The sequence below is a fragment of the Rhinolophus sinicus genome, chromosome 3, assembly GCF_057876585.1.
Source record: "Rhinolophus sinicus isolate RSI-liver-muscle chromosome 3, RSI-T2T, whole genome shotgun sequence".
NCBI lineage: Eukaryota > Metazoa > Chordata > Mammalia > Chiroptera > Rhinolophidae > Rhinolophus > Rhinolophus sinicus.
This window is the reverse complement of record NC_142503.1, coordinates 156,940,654-156,959,739: the sequence shown is the minus strand read 5'-3', so window position 1 is coordinate 156,959,739 and position 19,086 is coordinate 156,940,654. Positions and strand designations below refer to the sequence as shown.

Sequence of the window (19,086 nt, the reverse complement as noted above, 5' to 3'; positions counted from 1 at the left end):
ATTAGAGAATTTCAGAACTGCCTTGGATCTTAGTATATCTGGTTCATATCACTTTATAAATGAGAAGACCAGAGTCTTACAGGTATGTGATTTGTCCAAAATCACACCGATATTAGTGGCAGACCAACCACTGGTATTCCCAGTTTATAATTTTTGTCTTTATGGACATATCTAGTGATGGTTTCCACTTGACTTGTACTGTTCAAGGCAGGGAACGTATTTTCTATTTCTAGTCACACAAAATCCATTATGAGACTGCTTGGAGGATGTGTTCAATAGAAGATTCCTGGATCACTTTCTAGACTAGTCTATTTAATGTGAAATCATAGGCTACTTGAAACTTTATCTTCATTTAATTTGGAATTATTCAGAAGCTAAGCTTGAGTTGATACTACTTTGAAGATACTGTAAATATGTGACTCTTCTATTTTTATTAGTATTTTTTCTTGTATTCATGCTAGAAGTTATGTATACACTCCTATAGGGTATCTATTTTAATGTGTAAACCCCCCAAGGGAAAGTTATTGAGAGCTGATGAAATGGATATATGCAGGTAGCCATATTGAAAATTTCAAAAAAATAGTATATTCACGTGCCTTAAGATAGTGTGACTGCATACTGAATTTTTGAGTGTGTGTGTATTTATGTATGTTTCTTTAGGATAATCTTTTCTTGTTTGCATTACTTAGCCTTTGTGAATAACGCTTGATAAATTAAGCAGTTAATATGAATCATTTTAATGTTTGAGCATTAAAATCTATATGGAATACTAACGAAGCATTTAGTTATTTGATGAACATATAGGTAATGTTTTGGTCTCCCAAATATGTTAAATAAGAAAACATTTCAGTATCGTTCATATTACAAGCACCTAATTTCAAGACATGATGACCTAATATTTATTGTTGTTTTTATAGGTCTGATTTGTAGATATCCTCAAGAAGATTATGAGTCATTCTCACTCCCAGAATCTGTTCCCCTATTTTGTTTACCAATGGGTGCAACTATTGAATGTTGGCCACCAAATAGCAAATACCCTCTCCCTGTATTTTCTACATTTGTGTTAACTGGAGCCTCAGCTGAAAAGGTACAATGTGTTTTAACAAATGCTATCTGCAAAATTCTTGTACATTTTTAATTCTTAAGTTTTATATAATGCAAGGAACAGTAGAAAAAAACTGGTTAATTGAATCTATTATACATAACTCTTCCATTTGGTTAAGATAACTATATCCAAGGACATAGGAAAAGAAAATTTTCATTCTGTTCCATATACCCAAATGGTTTTTTTTGTGATTATGGTGAAAGATATTTTTATCATCAAATGATGATCCTTCAGTGCTTCATTTTCTGTGATACAGAAGCTTTGAAAGACATTATTAAATATGCAATGCTATTTAGAATCATAGACTATTATAGGTGGAAAGGACCTTGGAAATCATCTAGTTTAACATCCTCATTTTACAGATTGAGAAATTGAGGTCTAGAGAAATTCAGTGAATTGCCTGAAGTTGGAATTCCTTATTTACAATTGTGTCCTACTGACTACTAAATATTTTCAATCCCTTTCTTATAGAGAATATTGATACAGTTACTTTCACTGTTTATAAAACAAATGCAATTTAATTGAAACACCTTTTTTTCAATAATAAGGACATGTGAGAGTAGCACTTGTGTAGTTTTTAAATTTTATTTTTTAACGTTCTGCAAGAAAGCAAAAAGTGATGTCTGTTCATGACTGTATTTCTAGTACCTGGAACCTTGCCTGACTCATAGGCATGTAACAGCTCATAATGGCCTGGCTAATAATGGCTGATCCATTAACTATTTAACTAATGACATGATTTGAATAAATGATATAAGGTGTATTTAGTAAATATATTACTTGTTTTCCAGGTCTATGGTGCAGCTATTCAGTTTTATGAACCATATCCTGAGGAGAATCTCACAGAAAAACAGAGACTTCTTTTGGGTTTAGCATCATTGGCAGATGGGAAGTCTGATAGTTCCAGAACAATTCACACTAATAAATGCATCTGTCTTCTTTCTCACTGGCCTTTTTTTGATGCATTCAGGAAATTTCTGACTTTTCTGTATCGTTATTCCATCTCTGGACCACATGTCCTTCCAATTGAGAAGTAAGTTAGAAGCCTTTTGTGTTCAAAATTTGGCAGATCTTTCCATTATGTGTGGTATATCTGTGCTGGTAGTTTACTACATTTTATATGGAAACTAGATTTGTCAAGAGTTATTTGAAAAAAGGATTGTGGTTGTTTCAATCAGGAATATTTCTCTATTATACTTTTATAGTCATGTTATTTTAAATAACTTTGTCTCTAACAAAATAAAATGTTTCATTTTTTTGATGCACTTGTGAAGTTCGGAGATCCTAATTGGAATTTTTTTTTTCTAGTTTTGTAATTCTTATTTTACATATAATTTGTGTTTATTATGAACTTTTTTTTAACTTGTATTTATTTTAACTGTGCTTTCCCAGGACCCATTAACTCCAAGTCAAGCAGTTGTTTCAAGCTAGTTATGGTGGGCGCAGCTCACAGTGGCCCATGTGGGGATCTAACCGGCAACATTGTTGTTAAGAGCACCATGCTCTAACCAACTGAGCTAACCGGAAGCCCCTATTATGAACTTTTAAAAATATTCCTTACTGTTTTAGGTATCATGAATTTAAAGGAAAAATTAGATAAGAGCATTCTTTATTCTTTTTAAAATTTTAGTGGTTTACTTTACGATCACAAACTGAATACTGTTTCATATTGTAAGATCTGATGCAAATGAGGATCTAAATATCTCCATTGTCTGACTAATGTTTATTTTATGCAATTTATCACTTAAGCTCTTTTGCATTCTTAGGCAGATCTCTAATGGCAATTGGAAAGTGATAGAATTATCGTAAGAATATTTGGTGTATGGGATTACTCTTTAATTTTTCTTATACTTTTCTACTGTAATATCAGTATTCTAATACAGCAGTTCTCAAATTTTTTGGTCTGAGGACCCCTTTATACTCTTAAAAAATGAGGACCCCCAAAGAGCTTTTTTATGTGTTATATCTGTCAGTATTTATTATAATAGAAATTAAAACTGAGAACTTTAAAAATATTTATTTTTTTAAATAGTAAACCCATTACATGTTAATATAAATATCTTTTTTTGAAAAATAACTGTTTTCCAAAACAAAAAACAATTAGTGAGAAGAGTAATTAATGTTTTACATTTTTGCAAATCTCTAATATCTGGCTTAATTGCACATAGGTAAATTCTCATATATCTTTACATATTTGATCTGTTGCAATATGAAAATAACCCGGCCTCATACAGATATCTAGGTGAAAAGGGAGGACACTTGATTAGCCTTTTCAGAAAAATGTGGATTTCCTTTTTTGTCACTGCAACCAAACTTGACAAGTGTAGTTTATTATAGTGATTAGCAGACATTTTGTCTGGTCCAAAACGTCCACAGCAATATTTGATACATGCCAAAAGGTCCTTGATATTTGGTACTGTCCAAAACATCCATAGAGATATTTGATTCACACTGACCCATCTGCCTAACCCATGTACCGTTACCAGCTCAGCTACTGAGGCAAGAAGGGTTATTACTGGCAATACAGCCACAACACAATTATTGGACCTAAGACATGATAGTATTTTTTATGCATTAACCCTGTAAACCAAAAGTATAAATAAATGTTATGGGCTATTTGAACCCAGGACGTTTTCTAAGCATGGCCATTTTTGACAGGACCAAATATCAAGGACAATTTAGTGTGAACCAAATATGCGTATGGACGTTTCTCATAGGACCAAATATCAAGGACCTTTTGGCATGGAACACGTCTCCAGGGATGTTTTTGAACGACCTTTTGGCATGTACCAAATATCTCTGTGGACGTTTTGGACCAGACAAAATGTGTGCTAATCCGTATAATAATGCCCTGCAAGAATTATAAATTATTTGCAAGGTGGAATCTAAAACTTCAGTGATTAACTTCCCCTCTCTCTTACATTAAAATCTCTTTGTCTCACTCTTTGAATGGAACTTTTATACATGCATGATTGGTAGCATTGTACATTGGTTATTTGGAAAATACTGGTTATTCAGTTAATGTAGATATGTTTCATTATCAATATTTTAAAAAATCACTTTTGTTAATATTACCACCTATCTCATAGGAAAAATTATTGAGTATTGAGAAGTTGTCATGGCAAAAATTCCAATTTTTGCTTGAAAGCCTGCATTTAATTATTGGTGACAAGTACTATGAGTTATTTTTCTTGAAACAGTAGGCACTTCATTCATGTAGAAAATATATGCTGAATACCCAACATTAGATAACCTTCATTCGTCAATTGTTCTTTCAAGGAAGAATGACATTCTATGGGGGGAAAAAACAACAGCTAATTCACTTATAACTCAGTCACACAAGACAACCTCTTACTTCTATGTACAGCAGAAAAGCTTTATGCGTACTTCCCCTTTCATCACACAGATAATTGCAAAAATGTACACTGCAGTAAAATTAATAACATTTACTGTTTCATCAAAGACATTCATAAGTGAAACTGAATACAACAACTATTAATACAGTTTGGTGCCACTGCCTTAATTCATAGTAAGATGCTATCAGTTTTAGCCACAATGCTTTTGCTCCACCAGTGCAAATATTAACACAGTGAAAAAGGCATATGATGTCTTAGTACTATTATAAAATAGTTTTCTGCTCTTTTAACTATTTCAAGGATATTAAAGCAAATGTGTGTCCTCTGGAACTCATTCTACTTATCTTTTTTCCTTAGCTTGGTGAGTACCTTCATGGTAGAAACTGGTAGTATATGGCTTTTTAATAATTCCTGTAATGTGTGGCAGTGTCTTATATATAGCAAGCAGTCGAAACATGTTTGTAAAATTTGTAAATTTCTAATGTTCTCTATCCAGTTGCATTTATCTCAAGTTCTGAAATCAAGATGATTTTGAAGCAATGTTTTAAAGAAAAATAATGCAGAAATAAAATAACTTATTCCTAAAAAGAAAAAACAAAATTTTGTACTATTGTTGCCTTTTTTCTTTTCCATAGTGTTCAAAACAAAACCCATCAGTCTAGCTTCTCATCCATTTTCTTCTGGGGGAAAAAAACCCCATAAAATCAGTAATAGAATGTTTAACCTATTGTTAATAGAAAGTACAGGCATACCTTGGAGGTATTGAAAGTTCTGTTCCAGACCACCATAATAACGTAGTATTGCAATAAAGCAAGTCTTAATTTTTTTTCTGGTGGAGGGTCTTGCCATCAGTTTGTAAAAAAGTACAATGAAGCGAAGCACAATGAAACGAAGTGTTTCTGTATATTGTTCGTCTTTTAGAAACAGTTAAGTTCTTTCATTTTTTTGGAGCACTCTAAATGGTGTTTCACTTTTAAAATATGAGCAGTTGACTAAAAAGCATACTACAAATGCAAGAATTAGCTTCTTTGGTAATGTCCATATCTCTTATATGCTGTGTGTTATCTAGTTAGGGAGAGGTAGAAGTTAAAATCGCTTTTGAGACATGGATAACATAAATTTTGTTGAATGTAAATAACTATTAATATGAAAATTTATTGGATTTAGGTAGAAGCATCTTTAATGAGACAAATGACTTTTGGTTTTCGTTTGTTCACTTGTTTTCATAGTACTAGGATTTCGAAATTATAGCTTTTGACTTAAACACAGTTTTTGACTTAACTTGGACTTATGGTGACATGTTGACCTTTGTAGCATATGGTTCTTACTTTGGAATCAATTGTCTTTTTGTTTGTTTGTTTTTAAGGCATATTTCTCATTTTATGCATAAAGTTCCTTTTCCATCTCCTCAGAGACCACGGATTTTAGTTCAGGTAAGAATTTCTTGATGTAAGTGCGCTGTTGAATGAATATTGGCTCTGTCAAAAATGTGATATAAGAATAACAATTTTATGGGGGAAGAAATCAAATGAGATCAAAATAAAATCAGATGCTATTTCATTTCAGAGTTTGGGCCCTTATTATTTTATTAACTCCCTTTCAGACGATTAATGTTTCCCTTTAAATAAAAGGTTACAGCGTTAAAGTAGACAGCAGTAGACATTTTGAATACACAAAAAGAACTTCTTCCCCTAAATTTGTTCTAAATATTTGAAAGTTTGTGCCTTTAGCGTTTATTCCCTAAGTTAAATATATTAGAATAGATAGAAGAAAAAGTTGTGTGTTTTCATACATTGCAGGAAGGAATGCTCATATCTTTGTGACGGGGCAAGTTTAAAATGAGTATAAGTTATATTCCCCATCTCTTTTCCCAATTGATTGTATCTTTCCTCTTTTATTTGCATTTCTTTTTTGTTTGTACTCTTGATATGTGAGTTTCTGCTTATGTAATCATTTATGAAGTGATTTATATATACAGTATTTTCATGTATTATAACTATATGTGCCTTACTGTGTTTATCACAGCCCTTAATGGGGTATCATTCAGAATTAGAAATCATTTAGCAAATACTTAAAAATTTGTAGAAATCAGCATAAATTTGAAAATGTGGATTAAATAATTGTATTACTGTATGGATACAGATAAAATGTCTAGAAAATATCATTTTGATAAGCTTTATAATCAGTCTGCATATCCACATATCATCTCTGTCTTACTTATTAGTGTTTAATGCCAGAATATATATAACATACTCAGTTTGAATACATATAAGGATTTGTTTTATAGCAGAGTTGGCAAATTTTTTCTGTTGAGGACCAAACAGTAAATACTTTAATCTTCACAGGCAATACTATCTATCAAAACTCCTCAGCCCTGCTGTTATTGCACAAAAGCAGCTATAGATAATATGTAAATGAATGAGCATGGCTGTGTTCCAATAAAACTTTATTTATAAAAACGGGTGACCTATGGATTTGCCCTGGAAGCCATAGATTTGCTAATCTGGTTTTATGGCACTAAATGAATAATTTAGTCTTTCAATACAAATTTGTTATAATGGCGTCAGGGAAACATTGCGAAACAGAAGAAAAGATACAGGATTTAGAATAAGAACAGTTAGCCAGATGTGGTCGGTGATTGGGACATATTTTTCAGGACCTTAGTAAGTGACTAAACAGCTCCTACACTGGCGAACAGATATACTGAAACTTCATGCACATCATGAGTCTGTATGTTTTTATCAGAAAGTGATGTTTTAAAATTTATCTTTGTATTTCAAATACTTTATTTTAAATCTTCCAGTTATCACCACATGATAATCTGATTCTCAGTCAGCCTGTTTCTTCACCTCTTCCACTAAGGCAAGTAAAACTTCACTTCTCTTTGTTTCTCTAAATCTAGTGTGAGCTAAAGTAACATTCAGATATTATGTTTCTCTCCTAGATAAAAATTTCAAATGTTGACAAAAATACTTCTCATTTAACTTTAAATTCCTTTGACTTAATATTTATGTTATAGTTCCCAAAAAAGAAAAACTTTTACAAAGTGTTTGCTATTTTGTGTATCCATTTGTTATCATCAAGTACTTAACTATATTACATAAATAGGTATATATGTATATAGATTGTGAAAACAGTTATTTTTAGCTTTAAATATCCTCTGAAGAACACTCAGATACAGTTAATTTTAAATTTAACCTCAAAATAAGAAGATACTTACAAATATTAAACCGTGGGGTAGAACAATATATTTTATCACATTAAAAGTTCAGAGAAATTACAAAACACGTTTAGAAAATGTGTCTAGAGTATAATTTCTTGAAATTTAATTATCTGTACAATTTCTCTAGCAGAGAAGTAGTTTCAACATAATTAAGTTATTTTGTAGCACGTACCTAAGGGAGACCAGCTGCCATCTTTGGCATTAATTTTGTAAGAATTGCAGATTATTTCATCACTAAATCTCAGCCCAAAGTGACCAGTGTTTTCTTAACATTTGTTTGAAGCAAAGGTAAACTAGAAATACTAAGTGAGACTATGTAAAAAAGATTCTAAATTACCCTAGGCCCTTTTTTTCGTAACAGCATTATTGCTATATAATTCACCTACCATACAATTCATCCAATTAAATTGTACAATGCACTGGTTATATTCAGTTCTGCAACTGTCACTATAATCAATTTTAGACCATTTTCATGGCTCTAAAAAGAAACTTTGTAGTTTACCCTCCTTCATTCCTCCCATCCCTACACATACAAACACATATACACACACCTCCCAATCCTAGGCAACAACTAATCTTCATTCTGTTTACAAATTTGCCTGCTCTGAACATTTCATATACATGGAATCATAATAATGTGGCCTTTTGTGTTTAGCTTCTTTCGCTTAGCATAATGTTTTTGAGGTTTATCCATGTTGTAGCAAGTATCAGCAGTACTTCATTTCTTTTTATTTCCAACAAATAATGTGTATGGAAAACCACATTTTATTTATCCAGTCATCAGTTGGTGGGTATTTGGGTTGTTTTGACTATTTGGCTACTAAAATAATGGTGCTATGAATATGCACAAGTTTTTTGTGGACATGTTTTCATTTGTTCAAGAGACTTGTCATTAGTTTTGCTTTATTTTAAAAAAGTTAATTTTGTACACTTGAAATCTATATAATTTTATTAATCAATGTCACCCCAAAAATTTGTAAAACCAATTAAAAATAGTTAATTCAGTGAAGCCAATTATTTAGCATTATATAGACAAAATACTGGTTGGCTTACTGAATTACTTTGTCAATTCAGTATTTTGTTACTATACAGAAGATCTAAGTTTTGATTATGAATTGGTTCTGTGTGTGTATGTCATCACTTGGTAGCTCTAGATTTCATTTACTATTATCATTACAATAGTAAAGATTATCTATTTCTACATCTAAATTTTAACATGTGTTTTTACCTTATGGAAGGTGGGCCTGTAAGTCATTTAGTTTTTCTGATAATTACAGTGGAAGATGAGCCATGTTAAAAAACACTTCCATTAATGGATTTGCTTTCAACCAAAACATCCCTCTTATAAACTGAATTCTTTATTTAGACATTATGTACATAGCAGGTCTTTTTATATAAAATAAAGTGGATGACTTTTCATTTTCCATATTGAATCCAATGTAGAAGAATTGAATGATTTTGAAACCCCATAAAACTTCCTTGTTTTCATAGTATGTTTTTGATACAGTGTTTTTCCTACATAAGAGCAGCAATTACATTTAAAGTTGAATATATAATACAAATCCTCCCCTAATCATGAACTTTCTCTTCATTATTTTGGATAGTGAGGTGTTTGGATATTTATTTTTCTAATTATATATTTTTGTTTGGATTGACAGTGGTGGCAAGTTTTCAACACTACTTCAGAATTTAGGCCCTGAAAATGCTGTGACACTACTAGTGTTTGCAGTAACAGAACATAAGATTCTCATCCATTCCTTACGGCCTTCTGTGCTTACCAGTGTGACAGAAGCATTGGTGTCTGTGAGTATCAATAGTTTCTTACTGGCCATCAACTTTGTTTTAAACATAATTTATTCATATAATTTAAAGCTATTTTAATGCTTAACTAAAATTCATAGAGTAATGGATTTTATGTTGTGAAAACAATTTTAATTTTTTGACTATTAACATTAGTTAGAATTATTTAATTCATTATCAAGCATTAAACTTTAGGTGTGAATATTTAAAAGACAATTTTCAGTGTATACTGATAAATTATTCTTCAGTGTCAGAGAGCTAAATATTCTCCTCTCTTTTGTTTATCCAAGATGATTTTCCCTTTCCACTGGCCGTGCCCATATGTTCCGCTCTGCCCACTGGCTTTAGCAGATGTCTTGAGTGCGCCATGTCCATTCATCGTAGGAATTGATTCAAGATACTTTGATCTCTATGACCCTCCACCAGATGTTAGTTGTGTTGACCTAGATACTAACACCATTTCTCAGTAAGTACATTTTAGTGATTCTACACCCAATAATGTACAACTTCATAATGTATGTATGTAATTGTGTATTTTATGAATACTCATTAGAAGTTCTTTTGAGCTGTATTGTTTTTGTAGTCGGAGCTACCGCCTTTGAACCAGCTCTTACTATATACTTTGATGGGATAGATTTAGGGTCTAATTAGAGAAGGTTTTATTGGAAAGAAAATAGACCTTTCATCCTCAGGTCTTTAAATATTTAAGAAACATTATAATCTTATACTTACTTAGAAATTTAGCAGAAGGGAAATTGAGGTTAGAAATAGAAAAAGTTTATTTCCCTTTAGTCAGATGAATATGGGTAGAACCACAAATTGGATTGAAATATTATTCCTTGATTAATATTTCAATCCTATTTCTAGTCTTACGTAATACTATTAGAATACTAATACTTCAGGGCAAAATTGATGTAATTTTTAAATTTTTTAAATAACTTAATTTGTACATAATTTTATCACTTTTATACTTTAGGAATGTAAGGATTTTATGTTTCCATCTTTTTATTGGAATAATATTTAAGTTGTAGCTACTGGAGCTATGTATTTCATAGCTTTTTTAATAATTCTGTTTAATCATACCTTATTTTCAGTTTAATCATACTTAAGCTCTTCAGGGAGGAGGAAATTGATGCAGTGACCACATTGACTCAGGACGTACTTAAAATAACTACAAGTTAGTCTTTCAGTAAAGCCCAAAATGTAGTATGCTTTTTGCAACTTAAATATGTATGTGTGAAATAGGTTTTTCTTCATCTTTAATCAGCATGTCTTATATTAAAGGATTTGATTTAATTCTGAAATCTGATATTAATTCTAGTCTTGTCATATGTCAAAACCTCAAGTACCTAAATCATCAAAAAAGTTCAGCAAAAAATTTTTTTCTGTGTAAAGCATGTATGCTGTCCAAAAGCTTTTGTTCAGAGAAAGCCTAACCAAGAAAATATGTGATGTATTTTGTGCATAAAAGCCATTTTATAATGGGATCAATAGAGTCCAAGTTTCTTTACAAGGAACATTTCACTCTTCACCAGGAATACTTAATTCTTTAAATGTTAAAGTAGTACCTCTTTTCTATAACAGTTGTCAAATGTTACATGACATATTGTTTTTAAAAATTGAAATTAAAGGTGGTAAATGAGTATACAGTGTGTTTATTATGGTAACAAATTACTTTTTCCCTCTTTTTATACTTTCCCTCAATTTGTTAAAAGAATTTTTTCTTACTACTTTATCTTTGTTTTGATCCACTGAGTTAAAGAATCAAAGAAACATGAGTCGTTTGCATCATCAGTAGTCTTCCTTCTTGATATTTTTGTCCTTACAAACCTATGGGAGGACTAAACTAGTGAACTAACAGCTTTCTACTTTCCTTCATCCAGAATTTCTGGAGCCTCAACCTGAAATTTGAAAGAAAAACAAATCCTGTGTATGGATTTTTAGGTTTTCTTTTCCCTCTCTGACTGTCAGATACATGTCATACAGAGTATATTATGAGTATCAAGAAATTTCTAAAGAGAAATTATTATCTGATATGTGCTAGACATAAAGTTGTATGTATAGCCTAAATTATCTCATATTATTCTCTGTATTTTGTGAGGTAGTTTTAATTAACCCTTCTGACGAATAAGGAAACCAAAGCTTAGATTTTCAAAAGGCGCATAGCTTTTACATCCAGAACTGGATTTTGAAACCATCATCGTCTGACTCCAAAACTAATACATCTACCACTAATTATTGGCTAACTTTTTAATGTAATAGTAATCTTATAAATGAAGTTTCTATGATTGAAAATGCAGAAGGCATCATAGATCCAAACTCAGGTGCTAAATAAAACTATCCTACTCAGCCAAGTTTTAGAGAGAACATATCAAGGGCACGAGAAGGTAATTACTTGAATAAATAAAAATTAGATGTAATGAAATGATACCAACGTATTTGTCATTCATTTATGCTACAGACATTATCTTGAGTGTCCTTTTTGCTAGGCACTGGGAATGAAAAGGCAAACCAAGTACTCTTTTTAAGTTGCTCATAATCTAGTCTGGCAAGGCAGGCATGCACACAATGAATGGTAAGGCACAGTGGGAGAGCTGTGTTGCAAAGTTTTATCAAGAAAATCATGTAAACAGTGTTTCTATGTTGTGTTCTCACAGTAATGTAGGATTCCATGCTCCCATTATAAATGAAATAAAACCTCCCTAGCAGGACATCTGCAATTTGACCCTGCCCTATCTGTATTTTTATTCTCATTTGTGGAAAGATAGGATAGAGTCCAAGACAGTTCTTTGTCAGCTTAAGCTTTCCCATCCACTCCTTTTTCTTTGTTTAGTTTTCAAAGTGACATTTACCCTTTTTGTTCTGTGGAAGTTTAGGGAACATTAAAAAACAATAAAAATTCAGCAAGTTCCACTACCCACCTGTGCTATGTTGTTGTCTTTGGCAGTTAGAGCATGAGTGATTTACTTTTCTTTTTTTCTCTACATTTTTCAAGTTTTCTAAAATGCGTGTCTGTTGCTTTTGAAATGGAAAAAAAGACTTAATAAATCAAGAATGGAACCAGCAAAGCTATAGTTAAGTCCAAAAACTTTATGGTGTTTTATCACCATGATCTTTCCTTCTCCTACCCGATATATAAAGAGCAATTGTGTTGTAATAGTTGTAATAAAGGAGATTATAGTTGTAATAAAGGAGATGGTTTGTTTTCTTTAATTTTACTATTACAGAAATGCCATGGAAAAAATAAGCATTTTCACTTGTGTACTTTCTTCATACATAAAATAGAAAGTTAGTTTTGAAAATCTAATACAGATGGTTTAAATTACATTATGAAATCCTTGGTCTTTCAATGGGGTGAGAGCTAGGTTATATGCTTTTCACCTTCATTGGATCTTAATGCTGTGCTTATCTCAAATAATTTGAAAATAGAAGCTTGTCATAGAAACAAATATACCACTCCTCTTTTACAGTTAAAAAGTATTTTAGAATGTTATACTTTATTCAACTAATTTGATATTATAGATTATTTCTTTTCTGAAAAAAATACATTTTACTTGTACTTTTAGGAGACTGAGAAACTAAAGGTAAGTTTTATGGATCATAAATTCATTGAAAGTTTTCTACAGTGTTTTTATCTTGGAGCCTATAAGAAAAAAAATCCTATAGTAGTTAGGTGTCTAACAACTCTTAAATGGGGTTTAAGAGTAATGACCACCACATTAAGTTTTGTAGTTCTAGCATGATTCCAATGCAAGTGAAATTTACTCAGTACCAACATAATTACAATTTTTTGAGCTACATCTAATTAATGCAAGTTTCCACCCTCATATGAATTAATTTTAAATATTCAGCATCCCAGTTTACCAGCGTAGTATTTTCCTCTTGTTAACTAGAATATTGTGTTTTATTTTTTTGTTTAATGTGTTTTCTCTTTTTCCTTTTTTATATATAACAAATATATACTTCCCACTCCCACCCTACCCCAAAAGAGTCTATCTGACAAATATATTATTTTTGCCATTTCAGAACTGGTGACAAGAAAAATGTAGCCTGGAAGATACTCCCAAAGAAACCATGTAAAAATCTGATGAACACACTGAATAATTTGCATCAGCAATTGGCAAAATGTAAGTGTCTAACTTAATTAAAGGAAGTAATTTAATCTGAGAAAAGAACTCCAATTATTTTGCCTTCCTTGTGAAAGCATAGTGGTTATCTAAAGGAAAGTGTTTTTACAATCTTAAAGGCAAATGAGCATTAATGAAAAATTTGTTAAAAGCTGAATGAGGGTTTATAAAATTTAGTTTTTATATCTGTCACATTTTCATAGAACCATTTTAGAATAATAAAATTTTTTTAAAAGGTTGGTTTGTTTTCTTTAATTTTACTATTACAGAAATGCCATGGAAAAAATAAGCATTTTCATTTGTGTACTTTCTTCATACATAGAATAGAAAGTTAGTTTTGAAAATGTACTACAGATGGTTTAAATTACATTAGGAAATGCTTGGTTTTTCAGTGGGGTGAGAGCTAGGTTATATGCTTTTCACCTTCATTGGATCTTCATAATGCTGTGCTTATCTCAAATAATTTGAAAATAGAAGCTTGCTGAAAGCATTAGGAAATTAATAAAAATGAAAATTGATTAGGATATGGAATAGTTCAGTAAAAAGCTTATATAAAAATATTTTGGTAGTGATCCAGAATTTCTAATAAGAATTAAATCTTCATTTATCTAATACTTTTGGTATTTATAACAATGGTCTATTCAGGATCCATAATTTAATACTTACTGTATGAAAAATGGTCAGTAATGATGTACCAATATTTGAGGTTCTCATTTATGTAACGGGTAAAATATAAACATAGGAGTTGGCCTACATCCTTGAAGGTTCAAGGTGCATATAGTATACTTGGAAATAAACATGGAAGACAGTATTTACAAAGTAAATATCACAGCAAGTAGATAATTCGGAAGTGACTCGTAAATATTGGGATATGACAAAAATGACATTAAATAGAATAAAATTTTACCTTATGGAACAGATTAATTATGTATGGAATTTTGTTTAAGCTACCTATTTTTAGAAAGCTTTCTAAAAATGCGTGCACTTCTTTTGAATAGCTGAGAAGTCTAGCAGTTTTTGTAACAATATTTAAATATTATTAAAATCAGTGAAATAGTCCATCTAACTCTACTGAAGGGCAGAATCTTAAAGCTTAAAACTACAAACTTTTAAACAATACTGTATAGGTAAGGATCGTATTATACTTTACAGCTTCAGAGCACTTTCACGTATATTCTTTTATGTTTGCAACTATAGGATAATAAGGTTGAGAGAGGTATAGTACCTTCTCAGAGATCATGCAGTTAACAAGATGACACCAATGTCTAGGCCTTCTGTTCCAATGCCCACGTTCTTTCGAATACTTCTACTTTTTTAGACAATAAGAATTCCCAAAAAACTCACTAAGGTGATGTATTGTTCCTCATATTTTAAAAAGTTTTTAAATTTTGAAGCAAGCACAAACCTTTTCCCTTGGCTCTTTGAGAAAGATGCCCCGTCACCTCCAAATGGAATGTATTTACTACCAACAAGTACATTCTCCTTCATCACTACACTGTAACCATGAAAATCAGGAAACTGACATTCAGCATGACTATCATCCTTACTCTTAGACCAGATTTGAATGTTGCCAGTTATCATAATAATCTTCTTTGTAACAAAATAATCCATTTCCAAATCACATGTTGTATTTAGTTTCAAGTCTCTTTGGTCTCCTTTTCTCTTAAACAGTTTCTCGATTTCTCCTTCATTTTCTTGACACTTTTGAAGATGATATTTACTCTTGTCGATGATGTGGTCCATGATGTGGGTTTGTCTTAGTGTCCTCATGATATGTACAGATCCTGCATCTTTGGCAGGAATGTTGCAGAAGTGACGTTGAGTTCCTTTCGTAGCATCTTACCCGATGGAGCAGTATGTCCATTTGTCCCATTATTGATGTTGTTCACTTTGATCACTCGATTAAGGTGGTGTCTACCAGGCTTGTTCTCTACTGTAAAGTTATTCTTTTACTACCTAATGGCTTTGGCATTGAATTGTGCATGGAAAGGAAGAGTTGTTTTTCGTATTGTAATCCCTGAGTGTTCCTCCTGTAGGCACTTATATTAAAAAAAAAAAAAAGGGAGGGGGGAGGAAGGACTATTACATTTAACCCTGTGTCCAGTTGATATGGGTGTTATGACTTTCGTTTATTAATCCATATGTAGTTATTTCAGAACATGACATTTTTTTCTGGTGGTAGTTGGATAAACCGGGATTATTTTATGTTTAATTTGGATGAAATGTACTCAGCAGAGCCTAAAACATGATGTGGCAAGCTTTGCTGGGACTTACATATTATGAAGTTATTAATATATAAACAAATGGTTGAAGTAGCTTGAGCCCTTTTGAAAACACAAATTTTTTCTTTCAATTTTATTGATATGGTTGACATACAGAACTGTATAAGTTTAAGGTGCACAGCATAATAACTTGACATACATATGCAACAAATTTATTTTGATATGATTGCATTAGTTTTGACAGTTTGAAGAAAACAACTAACCCTGTATTTCTTCACAGTGCAGCAGAGACCAAGAGACGATGGACTAATGGACTTAGCAATGAATGACTATGATTTTAATTCTGGAAAGAGGTTGCACATGATAGATTTAGAAATCCAAGAGGCGTTTTTGTGTTTCATGGCCTCTATTTTAAAAGGTTATAGGTCATACTTAAGACCAATAACACAAGCCCCGTCTGAGACAGCCACAGATGCAAGTTCTCTTTTTGCCCTACAAGGTGAGTGACTGCATAGTTTTATAGCTGTCATGTTATTGAGCTTAACCTTGTGATGATTTAATTGCTTTCTGGGTTAACAGTTCCTAATTATCAAAATATGTACCTATTTCGAGAGTAAGTGAATATCAACTCTGTTGGTAATCTGTTTCCATAGGACTAGTTATTTCTCAGTCACATTAGATATAATCCCATTGGCCAAATATGCAGAAGAAACTATTTGAAAATTAACGAGCTTCCTACATGTACAACTGCACTTGTTGTGTCACAGGTGTGTTGATATTAGTGCTTTTAGCTTTCAGGGCAGCTAGGCAATGTTGGGCAGACAGAGGAGCCCATAGGTGGTCACTTCAGGCTTGAGCCTCATTTGTTTTAGTTCAGTATGCTCTGTAAATATTTTTTTCTGTCTGTGCCACAATGTAAAAAAAGGATGGGAAGCCCTGGAGTGCATTTTGTGTCATTATGTGTATTTACTTTCTTTTGTAGTATTTAACATTTACAAGAGAAATTCATTTAATGAATATATATTGAGTGCCTCCAAATGGTAGGCAAAGAGACCACAGAAAAAAATAAAAGATAGACATGGTCACTTTTCCCAGGGAGCTCATGGTCAAGAAGATAAGCGATTTGAAATAATATGAATGAACACTTCAGTTCACAACTTTAGATCACAGAGGCCTTCTGAGGTATTCACATCTGAGCCATGATTAAAGAGAGGAGTAGAAATTAGCCAGGCAAAAGCAAAGTACAAGAATGTTTTAGGCCGAGAGAACAGTTTATGCAAAATCCCTGAGGCTTTGAGTTCATGGGCCCAAAAGAAGATCTAAGGGTTGTGTAACTGAGCATAGTGAGCAAGGTGAAGTGTGAAATCAGAAAATTAACTTTCACTGTTTCAGTAAGTAAAACACAAACATAAATGAATACTAGAGAGGTTGTCACTGCTGCTTTGAAAAAGCTACTAGGAGAGAGACAGCATGCACCATGTACACATAACATGCAACACCTAAGGGGGAAATAGCAATTTTTAAATGCTTTCACGTTTAATAGTTTATGTGTAATCTTCAAGGTAGTGAGGGGACAGCAGAGACAATTATGGATGAGAATTTAAAATCTTGGATTCAAGTTTCCTGTTGTTATCTTTTTTAGGTCCCTTCCCCTTCCCTCTCAGGGTCTTAGTTTCTTTTTCTGCAAAATGGTGAAGTGGGGGGTATAAATGACATGGTTGATCAAGTTCCTTCTAGCTCAAAAATTCTATGTCTATAAATGGTATTCTATATTCTGACATTATAAATTTATGTTGAACAGCTTTCTTAAGAAGCCGGGACCGGTCACATCAAAAATTCTATAACATGATGACCAAAACACAAATGTTTATTCGCTTCATTGAGGAATGTTCTTTTGTCAGTGATAAAGACGCAAGCCTGGCGTTTTTTGATGATTGTGTAGATAAAGTAAGTAATAGTATGTCTACAGTGCCTTCACTTATTTTGTGTGACTGTTATAAATATTAGGAACTATAGTTTCATAACGTTTACTGGCTTTTAACAAAATCTAAATTAATTTTCTTCCATCATTGACCGTTTATTATGAACATTTTGGTGGCCTACTAGATATAATAGAACACAACAACCTCTTAGGAATACCTTGCAGGATTTTACTACGTAAATCATGAGTTTTATTTTAGCAGTCAGGTCTGTAACCCTGCCTGCCCACTTACAGACGATGGGAGTTTTGTTCAAGCCTGTGAACCTCTAACTTGAGCATTCTTAATTTCCACCTCTTTTTGTCTAAGGTGCATTGTCACATGATGAGACATAGGCATAGAGCATAATGAATATTTCGCTTGAATAGGTCTACAATTTGGGAGTGAGTTTATAGCATAAATTAAGTGAATTATATTTTAAATTCATGTGTGAAACCTTCGCTTTTCCTTCCGTCCTAATATCGTTAGGTAGGATAAATAGAGCAAGGTGGGTTTCCATGCTGGAGAGAGGAGGTTGGAGAACAGTGGCTCGGAGAGAGCTATCAAAACCTGCATGGAGTGAGGAAGGAGGAACAACCTAGCATGGGGTGTCAGAGCCCAAGCCAGGTGAGGAGAGCATCCATGAAAGTGGTGGCCTAACACAGAGAATCAAAGGACGAGCAGGATAAAGAGAGTGTCCATGCTGGGGGTAGACTAGACTGCTGCAGGGAGTCGGAACCTAAACAGGATGAGAAGAGCATCCATGCTGCAATGAGGACAGCATGGACTGTCAGGCTCTGAGCAAGGTGGGGAGAGTGTCCCCACTGGGTAGGAATAGCAAATGGGGTGTCAGAGTTTGATCCAGATGAGGGAGATGCCAGCTTGGTGGGGGGAGGGAGTTATCAAAGCTACATTAGGATGAAGAAGTCATATGCATGGGGGAAGGGTGGTGGCAGAGATGGGAGAATATTACATATGGGGGAATCAAATAAATAAATATATTAAAAATAACAAAGTCTTTTACTGTCAGAGTAGGGATTGTCATGCGGGGGACCCTGCTCGCTGCGCCATTTGTCTTGTAAGGTGGCCTGCGGGGTCTCAGCTCCCTCTCCCCGCATAAGAATGCAGGATATGGCTAGGCCAAAAAGGAGCACCCCCGGAGCCATAGGTAGGGGAGTCATACCACTATAGTCTCACTGGAGGCACTGCAGTCTTACTGGAGGCTGGATCCACAAGACCTGCAACCTGCTGTCCACTTCTCTGCCTGCCGACCAACCAACGCAGCCGGGGCAGTT

General features: G+C 32.9%; 1 protein-coding gene across 14 annotated transcripts in view; it reads left to right on the top strand.

Moving 5' to 3' along the window:
• DENND4A (DENN domain containing 4A) overlaps window positions 1-19,086 on the top strand; it is a 100,296-nt gene that overhangs the window by 38,846 nt on the left and 42,364 nt on the right. For all 14 annotated transcript variants that reach the window (XR_012494703.2, XM_019725584.3, XM_074327533.2 and 11 more), the window contains 9 exons: window positions 918-1,087; window positions 1,897-2,138; window positions 5,828-5,894; window positions 7,265-7,323; window positions 9,343-9,487; window positions 9,775-9,950; window positions 13,511-13,611; window positions 16,114-16,332; window positions 17,635-17,780. Coding sequence is in view for 13 of the 14 variants with exons in the window: in XM_019725584.3 (XP_019581143.3) it covers window positions 918-1,087; window positions 1,897-2,138; window positions 5,828-5,894; window positions 7,265-7,323; window positions 9,343-9,487; window positions 9,775-9,950; window positions 13,511-13,611; window positions 16,114-16,332; window positions 17,635-17,780 (1,325 nt within the window). In the remaining variant the exon portion in view is untranslated. The remainder of the gene's footprint in view (window positions 1-917; window positions 1,088-1,896; window positions 2,139-5,827; window positions 5,895-7,264; window positions 7,324-9,342; window positions 9,488-9,774; window positions 9,951-13,510; window positions 13,612-16,113; window positions 16,333-17,634; window positions 17,781-19,086) is intronic.